General features: G+C 34.6%; 2 protein-coding genes across 3 annotated transcripts; one reads left to right on the top strand and one right to left on the bottom strand.

The window, feature by feature from the left end:
* Positions 1 to 1,570: 1,570 nt before the first annotated feature.
* Positions 1,571 to 5,347, top strand: LOC123534326 (uncharacterized). Its single transcript, XM_045316532.2, has 2 exons — positions 1,571 to 1,663; positions 1,842 to 5,347. The coding sequence occupies exon 2, from the start codon at positions 2,461 to 2,463 to the stop codon at positions 3,829 to 3,831; it is 1,371 nt and encodes a 456-aa protein (XP_045172467.2). The 5' UTR covers positions 1,571 to 1,663; positions 1,842 to 2,460; the 3' UTR covers positions 3,832 to 5,347.
* A 783-nt stretch (positions 5,348 to 6,130) lies between these two features.
* Positions 6,131 to 16,827, bottom strand: LOC123534387 (uncharacterized). Of its 2 annotated transcripts, none has more exons than XM_045316614.2 (2): positions 16,689 to 16,827; positions 6,131 to 10,173 (listed from the first exon to the last, which is right to left on the bottom strand). In XM_045316614.2, the coding sequence occupies exon 2, from the start codon at positions 9,934 to 9,936 to the stop codon at positions 8,506 to 8,508; it is 1,431 nt and encodes a 476-aa protein (XP_045172549.2). In that variant the 5' UTR covers positions 9,937 to 10,173; positions 16,689 to 16,827; the 3' UTR covers positions 6,131 to 8,505. The 2 variants fall into 2 exon arrangements, with proteins under 2 accessions (XP_045172549.2, XP_053375083.1); XM_053519108.1 differs by lacking the exon at positions 16,689 to 16,827 and adding an exon at positions 13,809 to 14,099.
* Between the last annotated feature and the right edge of the window lie 653 nt (positions 16,828 to 17,480).

Genomic DNA, 17,480 nt, shown 5'->3' on the forward strand with positions numbered 1-17,480 from the left:
TGATTTGAAGCCATCAGATGGACTCGGACAATCAGGGTAGATAAATTTTGACTGAATTTATGACAATTACCTCCCTTTATTTTATGTAAATGAATAAACCTCAGCAGCATCTAATGAGATTGGTTTTGAATGTTATTTAAGTCTTCCAGGGTAAGGAATAGTCATGCTAGTACAAAAATACAGCATTTGAGCCTAGGACCCTCAAACTTGGTATGGAGATTGGCGCTGACTAGTACGTGACCCATAGGTCAAAAGGGACTGTTACAAAAAATATTTATCCTGATGATATTTAATGTGTATGCCTATGTGATCTATGTCAAAACTTGATCTTATCATTAAGAGCAATGGTACTCAGGTGAGCGATATAGGGCCATGATGGCCCTCTTGTTGCAGTTGAACTAGTCATTTTATTGAGAGCATTGCTCAGGTGAGTTATTGTGATCGCTCAATGTCTGTTGTCTGTCAACATTTAGCTTGTGTATGTGATAGAGGCTGGGTTTTTTCAATTGATCTTCATGAAATTTGGTCAGAATAATTGCCTTGATAAAATCGAGATCAAGTTCGAAAAATGGGTCATCTGGGATAAAAACAACTAGGTCAAATCAAAGAAAAACGTGTATGCAATAGGGACTGCATTTTACACTGGATCTTCATGAAATTTGATCAGAATGTTTGGATAAAATCTAGATCAAATTCGAATATGGGTCAAAAACTAGGTCACCCAGGCAAATCAAAGAAAACCTTTGTGTATGCAATAGGGGCTATGCAATTTTACACTTGAAATTCATAAAATTTAGTCGGAATGATTGCCTTGATAAAATCTAGGTCAAGTTCGATTATGGGTAATCTGGGGTAAAAAACTAGATCGCTAGGTCAAATCAAAGAAAAACCATGTGCATGGGACTGCATTTTACACTGGATCTTCACGAAACTTGATCACAATGTTTGTCTGGACGAAATCTAGGTCAAGATCGAATATGGGGTATCTGGGGTCTAAAATCAAAGAAAAACTTTGTGAATGCAAAAGGGGCTAATTTTAAGCAGGATGTTCATGAAACTTGATCAAAATGTTTGCTTTGATGAAATCTAGTTCAAGTTTAAATATGGGTCAAAAACTAGGTCAAATTAAAGAATAACCTTGTGTATGTAATCGGGGCTGCATTTTTCACTGGATTTTCATGAAACTGGATCAGAATGTTTGTTTTGATGAAATCTAAGTAGAGTTCAAATAGGGGTCATCTGGGGTCAAGAACTAGGTCACCAAGTAAAATTTGAAAAAACCTTTGCAAATGCAATAGGGGCTACATTTTATTTATTCTGTCTTCATAAAACTTGGTCAGAATGTTTATTATCATGAAGTCTTGGATGATTTAAAATCTGGGTCACGTCGTATCAAAAACTAGGTCACTAGGTCAAATCAAAGGAAAAGCTTGTATACACTCTTAGTCTAATGGGAAACCAATTTAATATAAATCACTATATAGGATATCATTAATGTAAGGGACTGAATGCAAATGGTCATCATATACCATACAATGATATCAGAGTTACTTCCCTTGAAAAATAAGCCTTTGAAACCAAAAGAGGAAGTTATATTGTTTGGAAAAAATATAATCACCAACAACGTAGACATTTAAAATTTAGTTTTCTGTAAATTTACCAGGTCAGTTATTCATTTTTTTTATCAACTTCATACCACATTTTAGTACTTGTTTTATTAAAAACTGCTCAGATTAAAAAATGTAAAAAATATGTATACAAATCTGGGACATAAAAAATGAAAATTACATAACACAGTCATGAAAATATTTTATGAAGTCTGTCATGTTTATATATTTCAGGATGTTTCATACACCAGATTACTATCACAATATATCCATGAGACTGTCTGAGGTCCTGGATGATATTGGAGTAAATGAAAATATTGTGATGAAGAGGAGGAGGACAGCTTTACTGACAGAAACTATGTGGAAAATCCCACATAGAGCTGATGGTAGACAACTTACTGTTTATAATTTAGGCAGTCTATCAGAAGGCACCACAACAATAGGACTGGAATCAGATACTGACATACTTTACTGTCTAGATGATAGCATTGTGATACAGGACTGGTCTGAATGGACTCCAGGTAATAGTAACTTCCTGATGATCCACAATGAAACAACACCACATGGTTATTGTCTTCTACAGTTACTAAGGAAGGATGCTCCACTTCCTGCTACAGTTGAAATGGATAATGACTTTGTAAAAGATATGCATGGACGGATCTTAATGAAGAACACAATAACTGATACTGTAATGATAGAAGGAGAACAGCGACAAGGACCATCACATGCATCAGCTGCAAAACCAGGTGTTCTTGCAAGTGACTCTGTAGCAGCATTTCCTTGTAAATCATGGCCCCAGTAAGCAAGAGCTTGGCTGGACCAACAAGAAACAAATACATGGCCAACAACAGAAATGAAGAGATATGCAAAATCAACAAAGTGTTTTGCTGTTGGTGTTGGCAGCAGAGCAAGTGAAATTGCAGCCTTTGAATGGAGACTTTCTACTTCGTTAGCTGAACGCTGCTTGATGTTCAATTTGAATATTACTCAGATAAAATGTTACAACTTAATGAAAATGATTCTTAAAAAATACATTAATGTTGAAAATCTTGACAATGAAAGTTACATTTCAAGTTTCATGTGTAAAACTGTTTTATTTCACTGTATAGCAAGTAAACCTTCATGTGTATGGAAGGAGTGTAATATATTAAACTGTTTAAATTACTGTCTATTTACACTGAACAATTGTTTATTAAATGAACATTGTCCCCATTTCATTGATCATGAAAACAATTTAATGGCAGGAAAATTTTCTGCTGAAGTCAAACAGCAGTTACTTGAAAGAATGTCAACTTTGATACCATTTGATGGCATTTCTCTTTTTGGAATTCCGATTGACAACCTTGGTGAAAGACTTCAGGTTAAGCTCAATATGAAAAATGAAGTACATCATGCTATGCCACAGCAAGACGAGTACACAATGACTGTAACAGGTAATTTATTAGCTGAATTAGCTAAAGATGTTTTAAGAATAGTGGAGATAGGAGATGGAAGTTTAGAAACACTATTACAGAAAGTGATAAAACTAAAAAGATACTACAGAGCTGGTGACATGCTTGAAAAGACAGCATGCAGACTTCTAGTACCTCCACTTTGTACCTCAATAGGATCTCTGATAGCGTCACAGAACATTCAAATTAACAACACAGTTTCTTCTGAAGCACTTACATGGATTGAAGCTGGACTGGACTCAGATGTTGCTTCAAGTAGACTAAAACTTGCCTCTATAATGTACTGTGTAGGCAATGCAGAAATAGCTGCTTTAATTCTTCCTCATATAGAAGAACAATATAAAACTGAAGTTACTGAGCCTATGTGTGACTGCTACATGTTTGATAGACGTTACTGTAAGAAAGGATTTGGTCGACTTTCTAGTCAATATGGTGTAGAGGTTTTAAAATATATTGTTGCATTTTGTGTAAAATTTTTCACTTTAGAAATAAACTGTGTACCACATGAACTTCAGTATGAAATGTTTAGGTCAACACAAGAAGACCTGCTACATAGAGGTGAAGATGATGACTGGATGGACTGTGCGGTAGTAGACTCACTTCCATACCTTTACTTTCTACAATACAAGACATACAGTTTCCTACAGAGACCCCAGGAACAGCAACAAGCACTGAACAAACTTGAGTGGGTCATTAGAACAGAGCTCAACCTTGCACACAGAGAAACTGAATTTATTAGGACAGTGCATGGAACAGGAGAACAGACCTGCTGATGCTCTACAATGTTACATGTCATCTTTAGGCCTCAGAGAAAGAAACAATGCTGCTAGATTTCATATATGCAGATGTTTGGCTAATACAATCTCATAAAGATCTACCTACCTGAACTGACCGGTTATTCTGATTTTTAACTGACACAATGACAGAAATGCTTCATATTTCAAAAAGTTGTTACTTTTGTTACGAGCCATTGAGCTTGTTATGAGCCAAGGACCCCATTGGAAATAAGTTGAAAAACTTTTTGGATTATCCTATGGTATATATATGTCTCTAAATTTATATATGTTAAAAAGGGTAAGTTTCTTTATTTTTAGCTCGACTATTCGAAGAATAAGTAGAGCTATCCTACTCACCACGGCGTCGGCGTCGGCGTCACACCTTGGTTAAGTTTTTCGTACCAGTCCACATTTTGACAAAGTCTTTTGAGATAAAGCTTTGAAACTTTCAACACTTGTTTAACATCATCGTGGCCAGTTATAGGCAAGAGCACATAACTCCATCGAGGATTTTGGCTGAATTATGGCCCCTTTTGTCTTAGAAATCAAGGTTAAGTTTTTCGTACCAGTTCATATTTTGACAAAGTCTTTTAAGATAAAGCTTTGAAACTTTCAACACTTGTTAACCATCACCATGGCCAGTTATAGGCAAGAGTACATAACTCCATCAGGAATTTTGGCTATATTATGGCCCTTTTTGACTTAGAAATCTGGGTTAATATTTCGTACCAGTTCATATTTTGACAAAGTCTTTTGAGATAAAGCTTTGAAACTTTCAACACCTGTTAACCATCACCATGTCCAGTTATAGGCAAGAGTACATAACTCCATCAAGGATTTTGGCTGAATTATGGCCCCTTTGACTTAGAAATATTGGTTAAGTTTTTCGTACCAGTTCATATTTTTTTTAGAAGTGTTTGACATATGGCTTTGAAACTTTTATCACTTGTTTAGTATAATAGTCTCTATCTGTAGGAAAGAACATAACTCCGTCATCTATTTTGGCTGAATTATGGCTCTTTTTGGACTTTGAAATTGGTTCTGTTTTCATACAAGTCCTTGTTTTGTCAAAACTATTTGACATATGGCTTTTAAACTTTAAACACTTGTTTATCATTATGATTTCCATCTGTAGGCAAGAGTACATAACTATTTTGACTGAATTATGGCCCTTTTTGGACTTTGAAATTTGCTCAGATATTGCCATTTAGTGCAAGACTTATCGAAATCAAAGTAATACCGGAACATTGTTTGTCTAATCCATTTATTTCTTTTGTCTGAATATCCGTTTCTTCAATCAATTCTTCGAATAGTCGAGCGCGCTGCCATCAGACAGCTGTTGTTTAAATCAATTAGAGATAAAACCTGTAGCTATTTCTGTGATACAATTGAATGTTTGCTTGTATTGGAGTTGTTCTTAATGTGATATGTTTGTAATCATAAAATTATCAACACTTATCAATGAGACTGAATATCAGTAAAACTTTGTCTCCTATTTTACTCACCCTATCTACTTTGATTTTGTTTGTTTTTGGTTTAACGCCGTTTTTCAACAGTATTTCAGTTATGTAACGGCGGGCAGTTAACCTAACCAGTGTTCCTGGATTCTGTACCAGTACAAACCTGTTCTCCGCAAGTAACTGCCAACTTCCCCACATGAATCAGAGGTGGAGGACTAATGATTTCAGACACAATGTCGTTTATCAAATAGTCACGGAGAACACACGCCCCGCCCGAGGATCGAACTCGCGACCCCGCGATCCGTAGACCGACGCTCTACCTACTGAGCTAAGCGGGCGGGTTCCTATCTACTTTGAGATGAAAATTATCATACTTTAAAAATGTTCACTACCACTGTAAATGAGAAGCTTTAAATGTACTGACTTTAATTTCACTTCTGCACTGTGAATGTACAGCCTCAAAATGTACTGACTAATTTCACTCTTGAACACTAAGAATGTACTGACTTAATGAATTTCACTCTTGCACATTCAGAATGTACTGACTTGAATTTCACCTTTGTACATTCAGAATGTACTGACTTGAATTTCACTCTTGCACATTCAGAATGTACTGACTTGAATTTCACTCTTGCACATTCAAAATGTACGGACTTAAATTTAACTCTTGCACACTAAGAATGTACTGACATGAATTTCACTTTTGTACACTAAAAATTAGGGGTGTAAAATATTTTTCTTACCACACACCCTGCAGGACTAGTAGCCAGTAAAATCTACTTGCCCTTTGTGAACAGTCACCTGCCCTGATAAAATTGCAACAATCTTAATTGCTTCTTTTCAATACTGTAATTTTTTTGAAAGAAGTATAAACAACAAACAAATTGCAAACATATCACACAGTAGGCAAATAATATTCTTGTTTACATTACATTTCCTTTTCGTTTAATCATATTCGTTATGCTTATATTTTCTTTTCTCTGGTCACAATACATAAATTTTCTTTTTCTTCATCCCCAGCTTTTATTATATTTGACTGGCATATCCTAGTAGGTTGTCCCCCTTGAAAATTATCCAATTACCTGGTGATGTCACTTTGAGCAATAGATTATATAGGACATTTATTTTCAATGATTAATTTCAAATATAAATTTAAATTTGTGAATATTTTAACACATATGGCAGTATACATCAATTTCCCCTCTTCAGTTTCATGTGAAAATATTTATTCTAACTGAACATCTTGCTTCCAATTTGTTTTAAAAGTATCACCATCGCTTATATTGAACATATTGTGAAATACACTAAACTTTTCAATTTCTTTTACTTTAGAGGCAAATAAACTATATTTTTCCAAAACATGACAGCTTATTAACACAGGCACCAGTATCGGACCTGGGACAAAAATATGTTTGTTTTCATCCTTAATGAGTTGAAAATGAAAACTATGTAGTGAAATATGAGCCCCTTTCAAAAGATACATATGTAAAAAAAAACCAACATATTTTTGTCCTAGGTCCGATACTGGTGCCTGTGCTTATTAACACATAGGTATTCTTGACTTTATAAACAATACAACGGTATATTTATAATAGTAATAGGGTAAAAGCTTCTTGCTTCCATTTAACGTCAGAGTGTCTCAAGAAATTAAAACTGTTGGATTTCTTAAGTTCTGATGTTACTTAAACGGTGATAATTTATGGAACTCATATACCAGCAAATGATCTACGATTCAATATAGATTTTGGAAATAATAACGTTCATATTTGCCTCATTAGACAAAAAAAGAAAAACAAGAGGGTCATGATGACCCTGAATCGCTCACCTGAGTAGTATGAGCCACGTTTCAAATGGCAAACTGATGTTAAAATATTAAGAAAGTAGGTCATTAGGTCACATTCATGGTTACTGAAAGTCAATTTTTAAGATCTGTGTGCAAAATTGTACACGTCATCGAAGTTTCACGGCTGTATCTTAAAAAAACATGAAAGTATGTCAGAAGGTCAAGGTCACAGTAAGGTGACCCGTAATCACTTGGGTACATCAGGTAAATATAATTAAACAGTCTAAGAAAAATGATCTGATAATTTTTTAAGCATTTTTTCCTATATAACTCATATAATAAGTGACCCCCAGGGCGGGGCCTCTTTTCGCCCTAGGGGCATAATTGGATAATGTGTAGAATGTAGCATCTGGCAATATTTTTCCAAGGACAAGGTCGTATTTCATGTCTGTTTCATATCTTTACTTGGCACGGATGAACTTCAACTTGCATACCGTGTTGGTTCAATATCAAGGTAGAGTACAAACGACGATGTCACTTTATAGCAGAAGGACATTGGATGAACTGAACGAATATTTAAAAAAATAAAAAATAGACAATATGTGAAGCCCAGTCGTAGGACCGTAGGATGCCGGCGCCGGAAGACTTTGTGGTTTACCACTGTTTTGTTGTTGTTGTTGTTTTTTTTCTCTCAAAATATTATAAAAATTGACTGAGATAACGCATAAATAGATTAAGAAATATATACATATGGTGTGACAATATCTCGCTTTTATGCTTATGTGTTTAAGATTCATGATTAAAATTGATCGGCGGCAAGTTAAAAGAAAGAAAACGTATAAACTTATTGATTAGCGCACGTATCAATAGGGTCCAATGAATTTTATTGCAATATTTATACTGGTTTCGTTCTCTTTATTCAATCTATAAATGTTTATCTTATAAATATTGAAGTATCGAAAACTAATGATCCGTACCTTTCTAGAATTTTGCAGGTGTCTTAGATAAGGGTAATCGGCATAATTCCAGGACCCCCTGTAGTTTAGACAATTATGATAAACAACAATATGATAATTTGCTTTTATCTGAAGAAGGATGGGAACCTTCCTTATTAGACGGACAACAGAACAAGTATAGTTCATTCTAGCTCGCTGTGTCAAAAGTTCTTTCTTTGGAAGGGTGTGTGGGGGGGGGGCGGAAGTTTTAATATTGTAAGTGTTATTTTCATATAAAATTGTACAGGTAGAATAATAAGTAGCATCTTCGTGGTAAAGGCTGGTACTAAAGACAGCTTAAATTCACACCCAGATATTGTGTATTTTACTGCTGTTCTTGTATGGTATAATACCACGACCGAGGTACATATGTGTAATTTACCCCGAAGGAGAAAATTTATATGCTCAGCCTGTTTAATGAATGCTTCATGGATTAATATGACTTGCCTATATTAATTAAACCTCGTTTTAGATTTTTGCCTTTGTTTGTATTAGCGGGAGCATTGTTTGATGGCTTTTTAGTCGATTTTGCTACAACAGAATGATAAACTGCAAATTCGTCGTTAATTCTAGGAGTAAAGTTCTTCCTTGGACTATTTCTTGTTAAATCTGTATATTTCTCATTATTAGAATCCGTCTGATCATCAACGTTTGGACGTGAGCGTGCAAAATTCTCGTAAGTTCCAGAGTCAATGATCTCTTTATCTCCAACAATTTTCTCAAACCAAACACGATCGGCTTCTGGATCAGACACAAATTTTGTACGGCGCTTTTTGCCGCCATTTTCACTGTTCCTAGAACGGTTTGAAAGATTGCCGCTTATGTAATCAAGTATAGAGACTGGATCTGTTGCTAAGTTACTAGAAGGGCCAATGTTTTCAAGTGGAATTTTAGGAACTCTACTGTCTACTGACGATGCTGGGGACGGCACGCGCACACGTTCGGGTATTTCCGTAATTTCGACTTTGCTTACAGCCGAGAGTATTTCTTCCAGTTCTTCTGCTTCCGGTGTAGTAATTGCAGATTCCACATTTACTTTTTCATCTTCATCGTCTGTTTCTTGTGCAATAATCTCGCGTTCAAATTTCACACTTTTCGCTTCACGTGTTACTCGAGGAGTCTGTTCATTTGATTTCAAAATTGGAAGCTTATATTTATACATACTTGTGTTTCTTTCTCGAAAAGATCTCAGTTTCTTTTCTCGTTTCATTGCTGGTTTTACACTCGCTATCGTGTCCGTCATTGTTCCAGCATTTTTCTTCCGAACAACCGTATCAAATTCTAATCCTGGATCATCATAAAAACTTTCCTCATCGAAATCGTCTGAATAGTCGTCTGCATTTGACGCCGGCTTCGACAATTTTAAACTTAGTTCCGTTTGATTATTAGAGCTGTCATTTGTTTCGGTACCAGTCTGATCAAGTGAAGAGCGTTTTCTTTTATCCACTAAATTCGGAAATATAACTCTCAAATTTTGACTAAATCTGTTCGTCAAATCTGCTTGCACTCCGACGCTTACCTTCTCAACCGGATTCGGCTGCACACGATAAGGTATATCCGGAAGTGACGCCAGCTGTGATCTAAATGCTCCACGATTCAATTTTTGAAAATTCCAAAGTTTCTGTCTCTGCAGTAAGTTGGAGTCTTTAGGATTGTCAATGAGAACTTTCTTATATTTTGACCAACTTCTCTCTGGTGGTTCTTTTGCAGCAACGCTCACGTGGACGCCTGTTCTAATTGGCGGGAAAGTTACTTTTTGCATTTTATGTATTCCCACTTCGTACTTTACTTTGAAATCCATTGTTACTGTAGTTTTGTTATTGAGATCATAAGACGCCATATTTTTCATTTTAGTTGATATCATTGCATAATATCATTTCCGGATACGCATGCGCCGTGAAGAAACAATTTACATTTTAAAATTAAGAGACAATCGGTAGACAACTTTCTATAGCCAGTGCTACTCAATTCCAAATTATGCTACGGCCATCATAGTTATATTTTAGGTAAGGATGTAGTCTAAAACTTGGTACTTTTCACTTCGCGTGATAGCCAAGGTAAGGTGCTGTTTATTTTCCCGGCACTGTGTGCTGTTGAAACCCTGAAAAAATATAATAACCGTAAATGAACATTTTTATATATTCAATGATCTATGTTATGTTTATAGATTGAATGTTTCATGGCTTTTATCTTTGGGATACAGTAAAAGTAAAAAGAATCAATCTCAAATATATAAGTTTGCTAAACTCACATTTCTCTTATTCACGAAAAGAAAGATACAAACACATGTTACAAATGTTGAAACATGTGAAAGAATGGTATAAAATCAATAAATTTATGTTTACCTAGGCTATTATATATCATGCAGGTACAGTAAAAACCCTTTCTCTTATTTTATTTTTTGTTTGTTTGTAATTTACATCCAAAAATCCAGGGAAAAGCCTTAACAAGATATATTTTAGAGCCACGCTCACGGTAACATTTAGGCTTTTTCGTGAAATATTTTTTCTTCATCGCATTTGCCAAAAAATGAAGACGACGGTGCTTCTTTAAAGGTTAAGAAAAGCCTGACAATAAATTCATTCTATATGAAAGTAATACTCAAGCCTTTCATAACGCTGAAAGAATTTTTAAAATCGGACCACTATTGAAAAAGATATGGCAGTTTGAAATTTAAGAAAATGTCTGATCATGGAGGCAGCCATTTTAGTGTGTTTATGACGTCATTTACACACTGCTGAATTCTTTATTTAGCAAATACGTTTTAATACGTTTCTTGCGTGTAAGGTGTAAAACATGATAATTTCTTTCATTATAGCTGGAAAAAGTAGAGAAATTCTCTTACAGAAATAAGTAAATACAGTTCAAATGTGTATCTTAATATTTAATAAATCCGCCATTTTGCTTTTTGTTGCCATGGAAACAAAATGGCCGCCAATTTGACCAAATATCTAAATGCTCATAACTTTCTCATTTTTACTCCGAATTAACGTAAGAAAATGTTGCCTTTCCCTTTAAATACCTTAATATTAACAACAGTATTTACACATATTTATTAATGAATGTGCATTTTCGATAGTAACAATAATGAAAATGGCAAAATGTGTTTATATTTATCAATTTATCAAGGTAGTGCTTTTGAAAAAGAATTGTTTAAAGTTTCTGTACTCGAATTAGGCTGTGCCTCACCATGTCAATTAACTAATCGTACCATTTTTATCGTTCAAAATCATACAAATTATGGCATCCCGCCAGGCTCAGTGGTTTTGGTACTTTAATTTGACCAAGCGCCACCTGTATTTGAGAAATAAAGTTCTATTTAATTGAACCCTTACCCTGCTAAATTTCTATAATGAATTTGTCCATCTTTCAATTTAGACAGTACCATTAACTGTTAAAAGGGGTGCTCACCAAAACAGTTAGTGACTGAATGGCGAACAGTGCATATCTTTATCAGACTGCACGGATGTGCAAGCTGATCAAGATCTACACTGGTCGCAAAGGCAGAATCAATCGTGTCTAGCATGATAAGGGTTAAAGATGGTGTGAAATATTTTCAAAAACCTGTAAAATGTTTGCATTTGACCAAAATGTGACCTGGCTTCGTTCAAAAGCTCCAAAGCCCTTCGATTTTTAATATACAAACAGAAAATATTTAAACAGCAAATGTTTAATAATATTTTTTATAGGAAATCGAAGTGTGTCGATATTTATAGACTCTATCAATGTTATTTAACGCAGTCTATGCTTTAACAATGTGTGATTAATCACTTCCGTGGCAATTTCTTTTTTAGATTAATTTTTATTTAAATACTTGATGAAAATCATTTATCATGCATTGCATATATGTATTTAAAAAATTCAATTTGTAAGATGTATCAATGATTTTTGAAATTATCATCAAATAATCGATATTCTCGGTATCAGGTTTTATCTTTTTGAATACTTGATTCTTATATTAAAATACATGTATATATGAGCCGTGCCATGAGAAAACCAACATAGTGGGTTTGCGACCAGCATGGATCCAGACCAGCCTGCGCATCCGCGCAGTCTGGTCAGGCTCCATGCTGTTCGCTTTGAAAGCCTATTGGAATTGAAGAAACTTAGCGAACAGCATGGATCCTGACCAGACTGCGCGGATGCGCAGGCTGGTCTGGATCCATGCTGGTCGCAAACCCACTATGTTGGTTTTCTCATGGCACGGCTCATATACTTCTGAGGAAGCAGATTTTAATGAAAATCCATTTCTAATTTCAGTAATTTCGGGGCTTTAATAATATAACTAAGATCTATTAGTCCCATTTGCTATAAGATCAAAGTAGTTTATACATATAAGTTGCATAAAAATAGTGCTAATGAAAATAGTACTTACAAGAAAGAAAACTACACAGAAATACAGAAATACCTAAGAAAATGTATTTTGACTAAATATGCAAGATATATTAAAACTTCCGAAAATAATGTTTACTTCAACTTCCGTAGATTTGTAGGATATATAAAATAATTCATATTCTGCACTTGTAAATTTGTGATGCTTTTTCACATAATTATTCAATCTAACAGTATAGGTTGGAACATGATTTATACACTGACGAAAAATGATATTAGCATCATAATGGGTCCAGTGGTAGGGTGTCAGCCGCTCAACTCGGAGTTCGTGGGTGAGAGCCTCACAGAGGACACGACCGGACCTCAAAAAAACATATGTACTTGATTTACTCGGGAGTTCAAGTTTTCGAGCTAAAAATTAAATACCCAAACCACTGTGAAAAAATATACATTTACAATGTAATAATAATAATAATAGTAATAATGATAATAATGATGATGATGATGATAATAATGATGATAATAATAATAATAAAATCACAAAGCATGTGAAAGGGCACAGTATAGTTAAGTGAACAATAAAACAGTTTTTGAGAAAACCACATAGGAGTACAAGAAATGGAAATATGACATCATACTGTCACAGACATCATAACAGAGGATGAACAATCACACATTTAACCCTTACCCTAATAAATTTCTATAATGAACTTGTCCATCTTCCAATTTGGACAGTACCATTTACTGTTAAACGGGGTGCTGAACGAAAACATACTGAATGAATGGCGAACAGTGCAGGTCATGATCAAACTGCACGGATGTGCAGGCTGATCATGATCTACACTGGTCGCGCCCCATGTGGTTCTGGGACGATCTGTGTATGAAAAGAATTGGAACCACTGCCTTACCCTTGCATGATCGTAAGAGGCGACTAATATATAGGGTCTTAACACTTGGTTTTGCAGTAACTCTGTGATTCCAGCAGGTATGCAAATTTTGATTCCATACTTTCGATGTAAATGAGACGTGGAACCAAAATCTGTAGTCCTGTTTGGCGCCAGATAACCTATACTGTATTGGTGCGCCGTAAAACCCAAATAAATAAATAAATAAACTACACTGGTGGCAAAGGAATAATTAATCATGTCAAGCATGGTAAGGGTTAAGATAGCATCTCTGATACATAACATTTCCTTTAATACAATACAACGAAAGCATACATGAGCTAGGTAATGAGAAAACAGAATTATTTAACTGAGTAAATAATATGCATGCACTTTGTATAATGATAAAATGTATCGGTTAAAGTAACGCAATCAAAATCTAAATAATGAAAAAAGGTGGATAACATAGATTATACGTGCAGTAGAATGTTCCTCAAGAACGACAATAAAAAATGCGCACCTGTATTCATTTCTATTGGTCTCCCAAGCATGACGAGTGTTTGATTTACAGACAAATTCCGACACTTGATGCCAATAATCCAAAGGTATATTTCTATATGACATAAACGTCCATTCACTTGCGATTTCTTACATTTTAATTTGGCAGGGGTTTTAAATATTGACTGACATCTCTCGGTTTAAAGTTTCAAGGTATTAAAACTTAATACGCCAGTCGTGCTTATCTGAAGTCCTTCGCGAAAATACGTGATTATTTCTTTATACGCAAAGCAGATAAAAGTTGAGAGTGCCAATTATTTTCCTTCTAGGGCAAACTAACTTAAATATTTATAACTTAACGTTAAACAGTTACATTTTATAGATCAAAGATTTACGTTGATAAATTGCGCACAATTCAAACAACGATAGGTCACAGTTTTAGTCAATAGAGGGCTACTTTGACAAAAGAGTACATTTTAGATTTTCGTTAAAGATTTTAACAGTCTATCGGTTCAGCTCCAAAAATAACAATGCCAGATGCCAGTGCATTGAACTGTTATAGAGTTGTGTCGATTATGTAAGGGTTAAATAAATAATGTTATGATTTTAAGAATACAATCGTACTAGTATATCAATCATTTTTTAAATGCTGGATATTTAAATTAAAGGTATTATGCATGTTTGCCTAAGTTTTGGCCTTGGTATTTTCTACAATGTAAAATTTTAAATTTTTCATTCAAAACTTCAACATCCATTTAGAAATTAAACAATCAAAACAGGAGGCTCGTGCGAATTCTTTTAGGATAATCGATGATCAAATATGCCGTGCCATGAGAAAACCAACATAGTGGGTTTGCGACCAGCATGGATCCAGACCAGCCTGCGCATCCACGCAGTCTGGTCAGGCTCCATGCTGTTCGCTTTGAAAGCCTATTGGAATTGGAGAAACTGTTAGCGAACAGCATGGATCCTGACCAGACTGCGCGGATGCGCAGGCTGGTCTGGATCCATGCTGGTCGCAAAGCCACTATGTTGGTTTTCCCATGGCGCGGCGTTTTTACTTCATACCTTAATGAAGAAGGAAATTTATAATTAAAGTTGATTTGAAACGAAGTTATTAACCAACTTTTCATAAAATCAAAAGAACATTCAAAATTGCACTAGATATCGTCCGCTAGATATCGGAGATGGACGTAAATTAAGATTATCGGCTTTTAAAATAAGGCTTATCAGCAGTCGCGTTTAGTCCATATGAGTAGGCAGCCGTTTTAAAGTTTATGATGTCATCCTCACACTGCTAAATTATTTACTTAGCAAAAAACACCTGTAAAAAGATAAACTAAATGTAGCTTTTTTTTCCGCTCTGGTTGGAAAGACAAAAGTTAAATTAAAAAGTATATCTAAAAATAGTTAAACCCGACATTTTATTTTACGTTGCCATGGAAACAAATTGAATGCCATTTTATCAATCATAACTTTCTCATTTGTTTTCTTCTACTGCCTTTACTATGATGATTTAAAAATACCAACAGATCGCATGAACATTAGAAAAAAAGTTGTATATTTTATTTCCCTTTGCCGCATTCGCTACAGACCTTTGATCAAAATTATCACTGATCAGCAGATTATGGGAGAAAAAGGTCAATAGATCGAATCTTACCAAAATGAATTGCTGTTAATCTTACGTAAGCATAGATTTGCCAAAGTATAGATTTTAACAGTTATATTTAACTTTATTCTCTTTCAAAGTTTAAATGCTTAAGGAGACGGTGCCAAAACACGCTTATTAAAAAGATTGTCAAAACAGCATTAAACACATCTGAATACTGCTCCAATTCGGCGCTCGTCCCATTCTTTTACGTAACTGTGCTTCAACTGCTTATATCAAGTCGCAGGCAATCAAGTTCCGAGTATTTTTCAGGCAAAGAAAAAAATTACCCACAGGGTTACAACATGAGAGAAATAGTTTTTTGGGGGTATTTGGTTTTATTAGTGTAATCAACATCATATAAATCGTATGGTGACTTTAAAGCGGCATGCCTCCAGATCGTTCGACAACAACAAAAAAAATATTTTATTTAGATATCTTGAAATAAATGCTATATTTCTCAAGAAGGCTTTAAAACTTAATTACTGACAAACTTTATATTACGGAAACACATGAGAATTTGCTGTTTTTACTACTTTTTACGATGAAAATCGAAAAGCGTTTGTTACGCTTTTACTCCAGGTAAACTGTCTCGATTATAAATTCATGCTCTAATGTTCATAATATGACCAAACTTTAATTTGAAAGAAAGATTATTTTTTAGCCAAATCTGGAGGCATGCTGCTTTAAGTGTTTAAATGATACAAGACTCGCCTTAGTCTGCGTGGTGGAGTATAAGTCATACGGTCGCGAAAACCTGTGACATTGTTGTAGGATGGATCATGTGTTGACCAGAAAAAGGCAGAATGGAATGATAAATCGGTTATTGATTAGGAAGTTAGTTAAAGGAAAAATGATTTTCAAATTATTCAAATAATTAGAACATATATACTGTAAAGAAACCAGGCAGATATTTTAACGGTTAGGCAACGTTAGTGAAAAACGTGCAGTGTAAAACGTGAAGATATGAAAACGTGAAATTCTTTCTCTCAGTGTCCAATTTCATCTTTTCATTCTTCCTTTCTTTATTTCCTCTTGTTTGTTTCTTTCTTTCTTAATGTTTTGTTCTTTTTTCTCTCTCATTTATCCTTCTCTTTAAATTTCGGTAAAAAGGCAATGAAAATGCTATTTTTATAAAAGATTTTAGAAACATTGATTGATATGACAATTTTGTCGCAATACATGTCAGTTACATAATATTTGTCCTCAAACAGAAATGACATAAGACAAGTATATAATATAACATGGACTTACTCAGGTATCAACTGCATTAGGATTTAATCCTTGACTACTTAACACTCTTTTAACCTGATAATGTATGTTTAAATTTACATTTAAGCTTTTAAAATATTTATAATGGCCGTGTTTTAAAGTTTAATCAGCGGTTTATAAAGGTTAAGAGGGAACAAAGCATACCCGATATGTACAATCATTTAGATATCCGCTTTGATACTGTTCATACTTATGTCTGTTCTAGTGTCCATGATAATGTAAACGGTACAAATCTTTTAGATAATGGCCCAAATACATAAATGTGGTAATAAAATGAAACAATTTTCCTAATTATGCAGCTAAGAAAACATTTCAACGCCACTGTATACCTTAGTTTCCATGTGTTTATTGAAACTCCCAAAAGCTGTAACAACTTCCCTTTAATTCTTTTGAATTCTGTGCATTTCATATGGAATGTAGGAGCAAAATGTTTAGGTTAATGTTCCCTCTAGAGAAGAAATAATAGCTTTTACTTATTATCTGTCTTGAACAGATGTACTGAACCATATAAGTATAGCCTTAGCCTATTGCAGCAAACAGCCCATCACGAATGTATATAAAGGTAATGCTTATATAATTTAGGAATGTTTTAGTACCTATATCAAGATAAAATTAAAAAAAAAACTCTTACTAATGTATGGTACCGTGCATGACATATTAAAATCCGCGACCGCTCGCATTTTTGCCCTTGAAGGCGTGTTTTCGCACATTCGCCCTGTCAGAACGCTGATCAAAATCCTAGTGATGCATTACTGGATAGAACATTTGAGCCGC

Source organism: Mercenaria mercenaria, chromosome 12 (assembly GCF_021730395.1).
Source record: "Mercenaria mercenaria strain notata chromosome 12, MADL_Memer_1, whole genome shotgun sequence".
Lineage (NCBI taxonomy): Eukaryota > Metazoa > Mollusca > Bivalvia > Venerida > Veneridae > Mercenaria > Mercenaria mercenaria.